At 34.2% G+C, this 15,332-nt stretch overlaps 1 protein-coding gene across 3 annotated transcripts in view; it reads left to right on the forward strand.

Moving 5' to 3' along the window:
• Positions 1-15,332, forward strand: part of PIBF1 (progesterone immunomodulatory binding factor 1) — a 199,672-nt gene that overhangs the window by 100,855 nt on the left and 83,485 nt on the right. For all 3 annotated transcript variants that reach the window (XM_047720116.1, XM_047720117.1, XM_047720115.1), the window contains exon 11: positions 10,647-10,812. In XM_047720116.1, coding sequence (XP_047576072.1) covers positions 10,647-10,812 — 166 coding nt within the window. The remainder of the gene's footprint in view (positions 1-10,646; positions 10,813-15,332) is intronic.

Raw genomic sequence — 15,332 nt, forward strand, 5'->3', positions numbered from 1 at the left:
CATTGATATAATAAATACTCTGGATCAGAGGATGATTCAAGCTGAATTTTAAGTGTTTGTTGTCACGTTGCCACATAAGGGAAAATAGCTACCCATTCAAACACTATTATAAAATATTTCACTCTAATTTTATCTCATGCATGCTTTGATTTATTTTAAGGCAACATTCTTCTCATTTATTTCACTTAAGTACTTTTATCCCCACATACCTGCAGCACCTATTTTTGCCTTTATAAGATGGCCAAATATTACTACATATTATTTATTAATGACATTACATATTTTATTTGATCATGATATGATAGATGCATTGAATTACTCTAAATGGATGCTTGAAATTCTTATAAATCCATGGTGCAGTTGTTAAACATACTCAGCGTTTTTAACCCAGCAAAAAAAGATTTCTCACATTCATTTAAGAATTAGCCTGTAAGCCAAAAATGACAGATGTAGTCTTACAGCTGAGAAGTGAACTTGTTGAAGAAATTGAAATGGCAGAAACATTTGGAGAAATAACCCTAGTACCTTTTAAATTCCTTTCTCTTGTCCTGTAGTAACCATTGTTGCAACATTGATGGTTGTTTTTATAAGTCTACTCTATCTGGTTTCTCTTCGATTTAGAAAATTTCACAACTGAAAGGAAAGGATCAAAATCCTGATTCAAACTCTGATTCTCTATAATTTTATATTCATATTTTTGAACTTAAGTAATTGCTCTCCTAATTTTCATTACAGTTTTCATTCAATATCAAGCTGTGTATTTTAAAATATAGTAATATCAAGATGATAAAAACAGAGAAAACATTTGGCAGAACAACAGGTAACAATGCAAAAAAATAAATTCTCTAACTTTTTTTTTATTTTAATAGCAGTGAAAAGAAAGAAATTTCAGATATATACTCTAATATATATTAATTGTTCTAGGGTTTGTTTTCTGTTTGGGGATTTTTTTGTTTTGTTTTTTTGTCTGCTTCAGATGTTTAGGGGAGGTTGGTTTTTTGGCTTTTGTTTTGTTTTTGCTTTTTGAAGTACCGATTAGAAATTGTAGATTGGTTATGGTAGAACCCCAGTGCTTATTCTTGGAATCATTGATCTTTCAAACATTTTCAGGATATTAAGAAACTAACCAACCAAGATTTGCTCTACTAGATGTTGATAATATGTACTTCATCCCTTATTTGGCTAATAACACTTTATTGTGTGAAGTAAAATATGTTTGAGCCAGAATTATTTATATTGAAAGTAATGTTTCATTTTTTAATTTGCCTATTTCAAAGACTTTGAGTTGCCTTTAGGAAGATTACTTTTAAGTCAAATCATGTAACATAAAAACAACTAACTTTTTTCTCCAGCTTCTCTCTTCCCAGATAGATCACCTGTAGTGACACCATTTTTTTAGGATTTGCACATTTTCTTTTCTTTTTTCTTTTTATATTAATGTAAATATCTTTATATGATTTTTTTTAAGATTTTATTTATTTATTTGCCAGACAGAGAGCACAAGTAGGCAGAGAGGCAGGCAGAGAGAGAGGAGGAAGCAGGCTCCCCGCTGAGCAGAGAGCCCGATGTGGGGCTCGATCCCAGGACTCTGGGATCATGACCTGAGCCGAAGGCAGAGGCTTTAACCCACTGAGCCACCCAGGCGCCCCTATATGATTTTAGATATATCCATAATCATGTCTATATATGTACATAAGTAATGAGTCAAGGTTATACTTGTATTTTTTTATATGTTTTTTTTAAAGATTTTATTTATTTTATTTGACAGAGATCACAAGTAGGCAGAGAGGCAGACAGAGAGAGAGAGAGGAGGAAGCAGGCTCCCTGCCGAGCAGAGAGCCCGATGCGGGGCGCGATCCCAGGACCCTGGGATCATGACCTGAGCCGAAGGCAGAGGCTTTAATCCACTGAGCCACGCAGGCGCCCCTTTTTATGTGTTTTTAAAGAAACATCTTTTCTTTTTTATATTTTTTTATTTCTATTTTTTTTTTAAGTTTATATTTTTTTAAAGAAACATCAGAATATATGGATCCGGGGCTCCTGGGTGGCTCAGTGGGTTAAGCCTCTGCCTTCAGCTCAGGTCATGATCCCAGGGTCCTGGGATCGAGCCCCATGTCAGGCTCTCTGCTCGGCAGGGAGCCTGCTTCCTCCTCTCTCTCTACCTGCCTCTCTGCCTACTTGTGATCTCTCTCCCTCTGTCAAATAAATAAATAAATAAAACTTAAAAAAAAAAAAAAAGAATATATGGATCCGACTGAGGATACCCTTCACTGAAACAGGCACATTTGGGGCTCACAGACTTCTTCCTACCGTCCCAGCAATGCTTAGCAGGATTGCGTCATAGCAGTCCTTGGGGCAGCCCTCAATTGTAAAGGCCTTATGCCCTCAAAGATATATTTGGTTTGGAAATTTAGACTTTATTCAGAGTAAAACCCATTGCATTGTGTGGGTGAATAAACTGGGTGCTACTATTTGGTGTGAAAATGAGGTTAAGAAATTGGGGAGAGGCTAAATGTGTAACAATAGAGAAATACTTAATGGAAAATTACAGGGCCAATAATAATACTTATGAAAGGGATTTAACAGTGTAAGAGCTTTTTAAGTTAAATCAGCAAAAACAAGGATAGCAAATTCTATATGAAGTATGATTTACATACATAATGTTCATAGTAAGCATTTCATATATAATATCAAAGATTGGTGAGGAGTAGAGAAACCATATTTCATATACTTCTGGTAATATTTTAAATTTATATTGCTATTTAGGAGGAATATGCACAGAATCTAGCAAAATTTAAAGTCTTTTGACCCAACAGTTCTGTTTCATATCTCTCTGAGAAACATTCAGTTGTGCATGGTAGGCATTATTTGGGGTGGTCTTGAAAACACCATATGTAATAAAAAATTGGAAATAATCTGAATATTCTTCAGCTTTGAATTAAATAAATGGACTGAAATTAATTAAATAATTCTGTTTGCATTGTGATCTCCTGGGTAGCAAATGAAAGATACGAGGTACAGACAGGGAAAGATCCCAAAACATATTCGTTAAGTGGAAAAAAAAAAATTAGAGTATTTGAGACATGGTGGTATTTTTTTTTTTTTTTTTTTTTTTTAAAGAAAAAGAACAGGCGCCTGGGTGGCTCAGTGGGTTAAAGCCTCTGCCTTAGGCTTAGGTCATGATCCCAGGGTCCTGGGATCGAGCCCTGCATCAGGCTCTCTGCTTGGTGGGGAGCCTGCTTTCTCCTCTCTTTCTCTCTCTGCCTGCCTCTCTGCCTACTTGTGATCTCTGTCAAATAAATAAATAAATCTTCAAAAAAATAAATAAATAGAAAGAGAGAAAAAAGAAAAAAGGAAAACAATATATCCCTCTGTATATAATATGTACACATTATTTAAAAAAATAATCTAGAAACATACACAGAAAATTGATAACTGTTTTTCTCTAAAAGGAGAAATGAAGTTGAGAGTGATGATGAAGAGATTTTCAATCTATATTTGTAATATTTGAAATTTTTTCCCTAAGAATGGGTTTGATAAATTTTTTACAGAATTGAAAGTAAATATGAAAATGTTTAATTGTGTAGAGAAGACAAGAAGGAAATAAATAAAGATATAAACAGCAGCTATCACTATGAGCTTATGAATGATATTTTTCTTCTTTTATTATAGAATCAGTACAAACATTCAAAGGACTTTTTTAAAAAGACACCAATTTTAAATGGTGAAAAGAAAATTCTTATGTGGCTTATTGTTTACCTCAGTATAAAAATGAATCAAAATTATTTTGTTTTTTATTTTTAAAGATTTGTTTATTTGAGCATGAGAGAGTGGGTACGAGTGGGAGGAGGAACAGGGGGAGAGAAACTTCAAGCAGACTCCCCACTGAGCACAGAGTCTGACATGTCACAAGGATCTATCTCAGGACCCATGAGATTATGACCTGAGCTGAAACCAAGAGTCAGACACTTAACCAACTGAGCCATCCAGGCGCCCCCTTTAAATTATTTTTTAAATAATAACAGAATTATTTGTTGAAATAAGTATCTATTTCCCAGTCTGTAAAATAGTTGCACTTACCCTGATACCACTAGTGCATTTGTTAAAAATTCAGTCCTCTTTCTCCTAGTTGCAATTCCTGTAGATTAGACTCTCTAGTAAATCCATTAGTTTTGGCACATAATTTTAAATACTGGTTTAAGGTACCAAGTTTCAAGTAAGTGTGAAGGACTTCTTTTGCCTTTCTAGGTTTGATACTGTATCTCTTTAAACAGAAAATGTCTATATTATATAAATCTTAAATATGATACGTGGCCCACAAGTGTTTTCTTACTAATCAATTAGTTAAGTTCTAAAATACAAGTTTTAGTAAACCCTCATACACTTGTCTTTGCTCAAATACCACCTTAACAGAAATGCCTTCCCTGTCCAACGTCTTTAAAATAGCACCACCACTATCTCTCTCATTCTCTATTCCCTTACTCTGTGTGATTATTTTTAGAATTTATTAGCATTATCACCTTACATTTCTTTATCTCCCACCATCAGAATTTGAGTTCCTTGAAGAGTAGTGATGCTATTTGTGTTTGACCAGTATCTGATAAGTAATACCTAACACAGGTATGCAGTAAGTATTTTTAAATGAATTAGATATTGATGAATGAAATATTTTGGTTAATGGAAAGTTAGCTCTATAGAAAAATAGCAATTATAAAAGATGAAATTAAAAATACATTACTTTTGTAAAAAGTATTTTGTCTCCTAATGCCTCACTCTCAGTATGCTTAAAATATGTAGTTGGGGGTGCCTGGGTGGCTCAGTGGGTTAAGCCTCTGCCTTCGACTCCGGTCATGATCTCAGGGTCCTGGGATCAAGTCGCACGTCAGCTCTCTGCTCAGTGGAGGCTGATTCCTCCTCTCTCTCTCTGCCTGCCTCTCTGCCTACTTGTGATCTCTGTCTGTCAAATAAATAAATAAAATCTTTTAAAAATAAATAAATAAATAAATATGTCATTGGTAGAATACTAGTTAATGTACTGTTAGATATTAATCTATAGATAAAAATATACAGATAAATATATACTATTGAGAACCAGAAAAAAAAGCTTTAGACATAATTAAAAACTCAGTGGTTTTGTTTCTTTAACCTAAGAGACAGCTTTTTCTCAGCCACAGAAACAGAAAATCCAAACAAATTTTTTTCTCAGTTCTTTGTTGGAGTAAGTGAATCTTAGGCTTTGGCTAATTATTCAGTAATCTATCCAGAGGCATTCTGAACATGTGATACAAGTTTAAAAATACATAGATAGGTCTAGAAACACAACCAAAATTCTCTGTACAAAGAATGAAACTAAGTCTTATCCCCCTGGGAATTAGAAACAGCAGGCACAAAGATTAGTTAAGCTATAGATCATTTATTAGCTCAACCAAAATGAATAATGTGAAAAGGAACATCATGAGGTCTTATTAAAAGAATAGTGAAGAAGGGGCCCCTGGGCAGCACAGTCAGTTGAGCAACTGACTCTTGGTTTCAGCTCAGGTGACAATCTCGGGGTCACAGGATTGGCACCCCTCCTCCCCACCCCATTCCCACTCCCTCCCTTATTCCCCAATCCCCTGCCCCATGTTGGGCTCCGAGCTCAGTGAGAAGTCTGCTGGGGTCTCTCTCTTTCATGAATAGATAAATCTTAAAAAAAAAAAAAAAAAAGAGGGAGAGGAGTCAGAGATCGCAAAGTAAAATGGGATTGATAGCCCATCTATGTAAGATTGATTCTCAGTTGATTAGGAATGTCAGCCCTTGTCAACTCCAATTTCCCACAGCAAAATCCACCAAAGGCTTCCTCTCTGGAGACCCAGATGCATGCATCTCTGTCTCAAAGCACGCCTATTATATGTGGCAAGTTTATCAGCCGCCTCTGCCCCATTGATTTTGAAATTTAGAATTAGATTATCCTCCTCACACAAAGGATGTAGTGGTCCAGCCATGACTGTCTGTTCCTTTGTATTTTTCTGAGTCCCACAGTGTTTTCTCTGTATTGACCCAGAATACCTTTCAGTCCTTACTTTCATTTACTCTGCCAAATGCCTGACTACTAAAATTCCTTCCCTGAATCCTTGCCAGTCACTGGAAATCCTGTTACTCTGCTTAGCTTCTTTGCCAGTCTTCCTTGTGCAGATTCCTGTACTTCCTGTGCTCTGTCTACACGCAGCTCTCCTCTGGCGCACGAACGCCCAACTTACACTGCTGCGGGCCTGCCTTCCAGAGTGGACCAGCTCTTAAAGTTTCTTAGTGGAAGGACCACTTCCTGGTCCTGGTGATTATAGGAACTTCACTACTGAATATAATCTGTTCTGGGTATTTTACCTTAGAATGGCTTTCTACCAAATGAGATTAGATACAATATCCAGTTTTAATATTGGGATAACCATGAACATTTTGTGGACAAAATTCAAAGATCAGTTGCTGTGTCTTATTGCAATAAAAAAAAAAAAACTGAGATTAAATAAAAGACTAATAAGTATATAGGTCCTTCACCTCTTTACCCAATAATAACCTTGTTGATAGAGTTGGGAAGAAGCCGTACACATTTCTTGGCTTAATAATCAGAGTGTCTTGAGCAAAACTTTCACCATATAAAATATTGTTAAATATAAATATTGTTATTTATAATATTGTTATATTACATATTATATATAATATATAATAATATTGTTATAATATTTATAATATTGTTATTATAATAATATAAATATAATTTATATATAATAATATAATAATATAAATATTGTTAAATATAAATATTGTTTAAAAACCTGTTGTCATTGAGGCACAGTCGGTTAAGCATCCGACTCTTGGTTCCCATTCAGGTCATTGATTCTAGGATCATGAGATCGAGCCCAGCTTCCAGCTCCAAGCTCGGCAGAGTCTGCTTGAGAGTCTCTCCCTCTCCCTCTACACCTCCACTCATGCTCTGGCTCTCTAAAATAAATATATCTTATTTATTTAAAAAAACTAAACATCTGTTGTTATTTAGTGTTTTATGCAGTGCTTTTGTTCAAATGAGTTCTACCATTTCTGAGAATTGAATGCCACATTGATCTTTCCCCTGCAGTTATTTCTTAGCATTGCAGAACATGCGCTGCTACTTGGAGTTAATTCACCATAGCCTGAGAGTATTTCTTATGGTCAGCATGTCTGTAGCTCCCTATTTAATAGGTGGTTTTCACCTTTTAACCTGTCTCCTTATATCTCCAGCTTAAAAATTTGTTGTAATGTATTCCTTACAAGGAAACAATTAATTCTAGAATTTTGTATTACTATTTTTAAAGCACTATGTGATATATGGGTGAGCCTTAAGAAAACTAAAAACCCAGTTACAAATGTAGCATAATCTAGCTAAATTGGGACCTGGGATGAGATCACTGTAAGGATAGTTGGAGATTCTGATTATACTTCTAACTTTATAGGAAATTTCACCTCTTAGTGTTACTATGCTGAATTAGAATGTAAAACTTAAAGTTGTTAACAGATGGCTAATAATAGCTTCGTTCAAATAAGATGTTCACATGATGAGAATAAGATGAGAAGTCAGAATCAACAAAGTAAAATGTGACAGGTTCTATTAGCAAAACAAGCAAGCAGGAATTACCTGAGACTGTGGCACTCGCTCTTGTCATCTTCCGGTTGTCATGGCAGAACTGCTTTTGCAGCTCTAACGCTCTTCAGCATTGTCACAGCTCACTGTAACAAATTCAGAATTATCACACAGGCTTCATGACTGGAGGCAGATTCTTTCATTGTATAAACAGTGCAGGAATAGATTAGTCCTTTAGAATTATCATTTGACTTCTAGAAGTGTCAGTTTATTAAACTTAGTGTTCTCAAATTTCTAGGAGATAACTATTGTTATTTAACTTTTCATTATAGGGGAAGAGTATAATGCTAAAAGTAACTTTCAAGTGCTCTATAGTGCATAAGAACAGGTGGCACTAAAAGCTGAGCCTGTAATTTCCTATTTGGAGTTGGCGTTGATTACCCACAATGTCTTGAATCCGTAGGAAGGCAAACTTCGCAGTTTAATCTTTTCAAAGCAATTTTAAAGATCAATATCACATTCTGAATGACTTACTAGAATTTATTTGGCTAATGCAGTCTAGAGTGTTCCCTAGGTTTAGCATACAAAATAGATATTGATCTCACACATGTTTTATACATTTATATTTATAAAACAATCTAACTCAGGGACGCTTTCAGGTCAGTAAAATGTTGAATTAATAAATGTTTGAGTAAAAGAATTTTTTTTTTTTTGCCACTTCACACCCATGGGAATGGCTACAATAAAAGAAAAACAGTGATGATAAGGTTGTGGAGAAGTCAGAAGCCTCATAACTGCTGGTGGGAAAGTAAAGTAATCCAGTCACATTGGAAAGCAGTTTGGCGGTTCCTCAGAAAGTTAAAAAATAGAGTGCCCATTTGACCTAGCAATTCTTTTCCTAGGTATAAAACCAAGAAAAACAAAAACATGTTTACATAAAAACTTCTAAATAAATGTTCATAGTGGCATTATTCATAATAGCCAAAAAGGTGGGAATGACCCATATGTCTAAGAGCTAATGAACGGATAAATAAATTGTGGTATATCCGTGCAATGGAATATTATTCAGCCGTAAAAAGGAATGGAGTACTGATATGTGGTACAACATGGATGAACCTTGAAAACATCAAAAAGCCCCATATTATATGATTCCATTTATATGAAATATCTAGAGTAAGCAAATCCATACAGTAAAAAAGTAGAATAGTGGTTGCAAGGGCCTGGTGGGAGAGGGGGATGGGGAGTAATTGCTAAATGAAGGTGAGTTTCTTATTTGGGGTGATAGAAACATTTTGTAATTAGATAGTGGTGATGCACAACTTTGTGATTATACCAAAAACTATAAAAAGTGAATTATACACTTTTAAGGGTTAATTTTACAGTGTATATATTATGTCTCAATAAAAAATATTGTCAATGTTTGTTTATCTGTATAAAAAGATGGTTTTTAAATAAAATTGTAAAAAATTTTACAGATATATATGTCGTGTCCTACTGGCAGGATTTTCCAGAAAGTTAAACACACAAGCTAGCATTTACCTGAAAGCCTTGCTTTATCTTAAATCGTGTGTACCAGTATCCACTGAACTTCCACCAATCTGAACGTGGAATGTTTTTATCAAAGACAAAAAAGTGTCAAGAGTGAAGGAGCCAAGAGCTAATACCTAATGCATATCTTCTCTGATTATACTTTGAATGTTACTGTTACTGTCACATAGCAAAATGACCTTTAAAAAGCTTACCTGACCTCAGAAATGTCAGTTACGAATATCATATAGTCATGGAAAGATCATTTGCTCTAGAGTTAAATATAGCTGGATTTGAGACCCAACCCGAAATTTACTAGCAGCATTTTCTTGTTAAGGAAATTCTCTGACATCTCTGAGCATTTGGGTCTTCATCTGCAAAATCCCTCATAGAGTTGTTGTAAGGATTCCATGAGATACCCTGAATGAAATAAGACTGTGCTCTCTGCTTCCCTGCTGTACACATACTCTCGTTTCTTCTCTCTACAGCACTTCCCACCCCAAACCTCCTTATACACTGCCCACTGCACACACATCCATACAAACCAAATTATGTCTCCTTCCTCTATGCTCCCATGGTACCTAGGGATTACCCTACTGAAGCACTTGCCATACTCTGTTGAAATTTCATGTTTATTTGCCTATCTTCTCCAGGAAACTAACTTGTTTAAGAGGAGGGAAACCATTTTGTCTACCGTTATATAGACATTTATCTAGCATAGTGACTAGCTGAATAAATATTTGAATAAATGAATTTTAATAACATAATCTAGCATTATACTGGGTTCATAATAGCTCCCTCAAACAGTATAATGTTCCTATATTTTCCTCTCTAGAACATAATCATCCTGAAGCAATTTCAAATTTATAATAGGTGGTGATGTATATATGGAAAGGGTTTTATTACGGGTTAGACCTATGGAATGAAGAAAATGTTCCTTATCTATGTTATAATATACTACTTGTTACTTAATTTGTCTTGGTAATTTGTGCATGATGTTTTCTTATAATATCCATCTATACGTATTTACTAACTTAAAAATTTATTTTACAAAATTCCTAAGAATGTGCAGTCCAATGTGCATGTTTCCTGTCATCCTCCATCTAATGTTACTTAGACTCAGAAAGAAAGAGCAAGCTTGGAATCAATTTTGCTGTAGATTTAAGTCAGCCTTTGAAATGTATAGAAATTAAATCATTTTAAGCAATACAACTGAAACTTGCTCTTACTATTTTTTATTTTAAATGTCTTAGAAAATAATAATAATGGGCAATAATTATTTGGGGACGAAAGGAATTCATTGCTAAGGGAGCAATAGAGGTAGTTTAGTTAGTATGTTTTGTTCTCCAGACTTTGAGTATTTCCATACATATGCCGATCTAAATTATTTACAAAAGCTTTGCTATATAAATATGTTATTAACTACATAATAATATGGGGGTGTGGGAAAAGTACAAGTAATGTTCGTGTTAATAGACGTCATTGAGCTTTTTGTCGAGTCTCATAACCGTTCTGCTTCTTTCAGGTACAGAGAACTGCAACTTAGTACAGAAAGCAAAGTAACAGAGTATCTCTATCAAAGTAAATTAAAATCTTTTGAAAGTGAGCGCGTTCAACTTATCCAAGAGGAAACTGCAAGAAACCTCACACAGTGTCAACTGGAATGTGAAAAATATCAGAAGAAAATAGAGGTACATATACAGACTTTTCTTTTAAGATTAGCATAACAGGGGGGCCTGGGTGGCTCCCTAGGCTAAGCGTCCAGCTCTTGGTTTCGGCTCAGGTCCTGATCTCAGGGTGGTGAGATTGAGCTCCACGTTGGGCTTCATGCTCAGCACAGAGTCTGCTTGAGATTCTTTTCGCCCTCTCCACCCCCTTCGTGCCCCACACCCGCTCATACTTTCTCTCCCTCCCTCCCTCCCTCTCTCTGTCTCTCATAAAAAAAACCAAAATCTTAAAAAAAATAAAATTAGCATAACATGGGACTCCTGGCTGGCTCACTCAGTAGAACATGCAACTCTTGATCTCAGGGTCAGGAGTTAGAGCCCCACTTTGGGCATAGAATTTAATTTTTAAAAAATAATTTAAAAATCAAATAAAATTAGCATAGCATGTAATTTTAATAAGTACAAAGTCCATCTCATATTGAGCTTTATTTTTATTTTACCTGTAGGACCTAGCACTGCCCTGCATGTGTACATGTGCACACACACACAAGATATGTGTATTTCCGAAAGATATGTTAATAAAAAGGACTGGATTTGTCAGAGAAAAAAAAAAAAGAAACAAAAATATCTCATTCACAATAGCAACTAAAATATATATAATTACTTGGAATATTTTTAATAGGAATAGTACAGAGACTGTATCAGAAAAGCATACAACTTCACTAATATATAAGCAACACCATCTTTCTGGTAATATGCAGCATTACTAATTTTTCTATTTTTATCAAGTGATATTACATATTTTTAATCAAATGCTAGCATGCTCTAAGTAATTAGAACATTAGAACAAAGTAATTCTGTAGTATAACTAGAAGAAAAAAACAAGGAATAATCAATTTTTAAAATTTATTTGTTATATATATATATAGAGAGAGAGAGAGAGTGCGCGTGTGTGAATGGTTGGGGGGGGCAAAGGGTGAGGATCTTCAAGCAGACTCCCCACTGAGCCTGGGGCTCAATCTTTAAACACTGAGATCATGATCTGAGCTGAAACCAAGAGTTGGACACTCAACTGACTGAGCCACCCAGGTGCCCCAAGAATAATAAATATTTGAAGAAGATTGTTATAAAGAAATAATAAGGAGAAATATGTATCACATTTTAAAATTCATTCTGAGGTAAGAACATTAAAACCCACCCCAAAAAATCCATAAGTGGTATCAAATATGAACTCAAAACCCATAATTACATAAATTTAAGAATGTATTCATTGTAAAGGTTATATTACAAATCAGGTGAGAAGGGTGAATTGGACAACAAATAGTGCTGTGATGATCATTTGAGTATTCAGAGAAGATACTTACATACTTCACACTCTATACCAAAGTAAAACTGAGATGGATCCTAGCTAAATGTAAATACAGAACTATAAAACCATTAAAACTACATACAGATGAAGTTTTGTATTATGTAAGTTTGGGGATTAATTCTGTTGATCTGTTGATTAAAAGCAGGGAAAGAAATCAGATAGGAGAAATAAAATAAAACCTTTAATGCTTCCGTGTTTTAAAAAAAGTCTGAATAATATTGAAGGGCAAAATAAAGACTGAAAAATAATATTCGTGTATATAAGAGAAAAGACTTGTCTCCTTCCTTTTAAAAGATCTCTTATCAAAAGGACCTATGTTCCTCTTCTAGAGAATAGGTGGAAAGAAGGAATGAACTGTTTCCCAAGAAAAGACATGCAAATTGCCAAGAAATGAACAAAAACATGTATTCTCCCTAATAATTACAGAAATGTAAATTTAAACTCTTTTCTACTTTTACTTAGGTCCTTTTGTTGTTTTGAAACTGCTGGCAGGAATACCCTTAAAAGGGAAATCTCATGCAGTTAGAAAATAGAACATCTTTTCTGGAGGACAATATGGTGATCTGTATTCAAGTCCTTAAAAAATTAATCCAGTAGGGGTGCCTGGGAGGCTCAGTCCATTAAGCATCTGCCCCACTTGTGGGCTCTATCTTAAATTAATAAGTAAAATCTTTTAAAAAAGTGATCCAGTAATTTTAAAGGAATTTTACCTGAGGAAATAATAAGAAATGCTCATAAAGGTTTATATTAATGGAATGTATCACAGCATTATTTATTATATTAAAAATTGGAATTTATTTAAATAGTTGATAATTAAACAATTTTCAGTTAGTATATTATAAACTGTATTTTTTGCTACATTCATGGTTTCTATGGTTCCATGTAGTCATGTTCCTGAATATTTTAGATTTTTGGGAAATGCTCATTTGAAAAATTGAAAAATGTAGCAATGTCATTAGCATGGTTAATTAGCTAATGATGTAAGTTTTCATTACAGTACTTTCTCAGAGATTACATTTCTGAAAAGTACTCTGATAGGTAAAACTAAGATTAACAAGATAAAGGTTCTCACAGAAAATAAAGGCTTAGGAAAAAATATAAAAACGATATTAAATACATATAAGAAATAGAAGCGAAAATTATAGATAGTGTATATTTCTAAACCAGTATTTGGCATTTTAAAAACTTTTTAAAATACCTTCTTCGGGAGCCTGGTGCTGTCATAATCTGCAATGGCAGATTTTACCACGCATTTTCGATTAGATCATATTTGATCAGCTCTAATTTGGAATTCATCTTTTGCAAGTTATATTTTCCATGGTTTAAATTCATAATTCCTAGCAAAATGACTTTCCTCCCCGCCCCCTTCGGGTTGGTTGACTGTGCTTAAGGATGTGTCTTGGGGCAGGTGGAAGGGGGATGGGAGGTATATATAGGAAGACAGGGAAGCACATCCCTCTCTGTACTTCTGAAACAAACATTTCACTACATAATAGTTTACGACACATGCATGCTGATGTTTCCTGAACCATTCTGTTTTATTATTTTTAGCTGGTTGCAGTCCATATGCAGTATGTATGTGTATATATATATGTGTGTGTATATATATATATATATATGTATATATATATATATATATATATGCATATGCAGTCATGACCTCTTAGGTAACAACTTGCAGTGTGAAAACCACTCTCCCATAGACCTACCCACTTGGTCAGTGAATGCAGTTGACTAGCGATTATCGTGTTATTTTGTGTAAAGGTTGTGGAGAAACCTTTGTAAAACATATTATGATTGTGAAAACTGGTTGATAAAACTGAGGCTTTAGGGGAATTTCTTTACATTTTTTCCTCCATTAAACTGGGAGCCTTGTGGGGGACAGGGACTATTCATTTATCATGTGTCGCCAATACCTAACGCAGTGCTTTGCTCATGGTGGATGCTCAATAAATAACGAGGGCATGAATGGTTTGATAAAAGTTACTACAGTACTATTGTTCGAATCCATTTTTCTGAAATACTGGAAGGTATTTCTAAAACAATTCTTACTTATAATGAATTTAGAGAGAAATAAATTTGCGAAGGATAACGATTGTCATATGTACATACTTTTCTGTGGCTTTTACCCAATATTTTCCTTGATTTATAGCTTGGAGACAACTTGTTGTACTTCTAATTATCAATGGGCAAAGGCTCCCAAACACTGGCTTTATATTTTTATCTCTTTTTAAAGCTATTATTGGCCTACAGTTTTGTATTTTCATCCACTTTATATGTAATTATATATATATATATATATATAATTTTATATAACTTCGTGTTATTCTGTTATTTAAAGGAAGGAAACAGCTATTGTGAAAGTTTAATATCTAATGGATTTCTGAAAACAGCTGATCTATTTTATGCATTCATTTTCAAACTCAAATGTTCGTATATTGGTTTTTCCTAAAGAATCTTTAATATAATAGCCTTCCGTAGGTCCTGTAATCAAGATCTTCTTTGGCTTTTCAGAAACAGTAATGAATGTATTTATAGCAACCACTGAGATAAATCTATAGTAAAAAGGAATTCTCTACCACGGAGTACAGAGTTGTTACGTGTTTCTGGCCATCTTTCCTCTGTGTTATGAAGAGAGAATTTTAAATTGTATCTCTCAATTTAATACCACTTTTTAAATCTCTTATTAAAATAATACTTTACAAAATATCCCATCTTCTACATTTTGATTGTTTATCTCTTTAGATATCCACTTCTGCAGTCTTTTATTGTGGTTCATTGTGTTCATTGTGTGGTGTTTTTATTGAGGGAGGTAGAGTACAGATGAAAAGTATCAGCTGTGCTGTGAGAATAGTCATTTAGCACTATCCTTACTGATCCCTTTTTTTGACCATGGAATTAGTAAGTATCATCAGCCACCAAAGTCTTAATGAATTATATCTCAATATAATAAATTCTATGAAAGCTCTAGATCACTTCACTGACTAGCAGTTTAGTTATAATGAATAAATAAGTCTCTGGAAAACATATTCCCAGCTGGCAAGAGTAAAGAAGAAATAATACTAAAGATTAATTTCTTTTTTCTGATCCAATCAGGGACACTAAAATCATCCTATCATCATCACCATCATTATAATAGTCATCATCATAATCATCAATATTCCCGTGTTATTCT

Source organism: Lutra lutra, chromosome 3, assembly GCF_902655055.1.
Source record: "Lutra lutra chromosome 3, mLutLut1.2, whole genome shotgun sequence".
Lineage (NCBI taxonomy): Eukaryota > Metazoa > Chordata > Mammalia > Carnivora > Mustelidae > Lutra > Lutra lutra.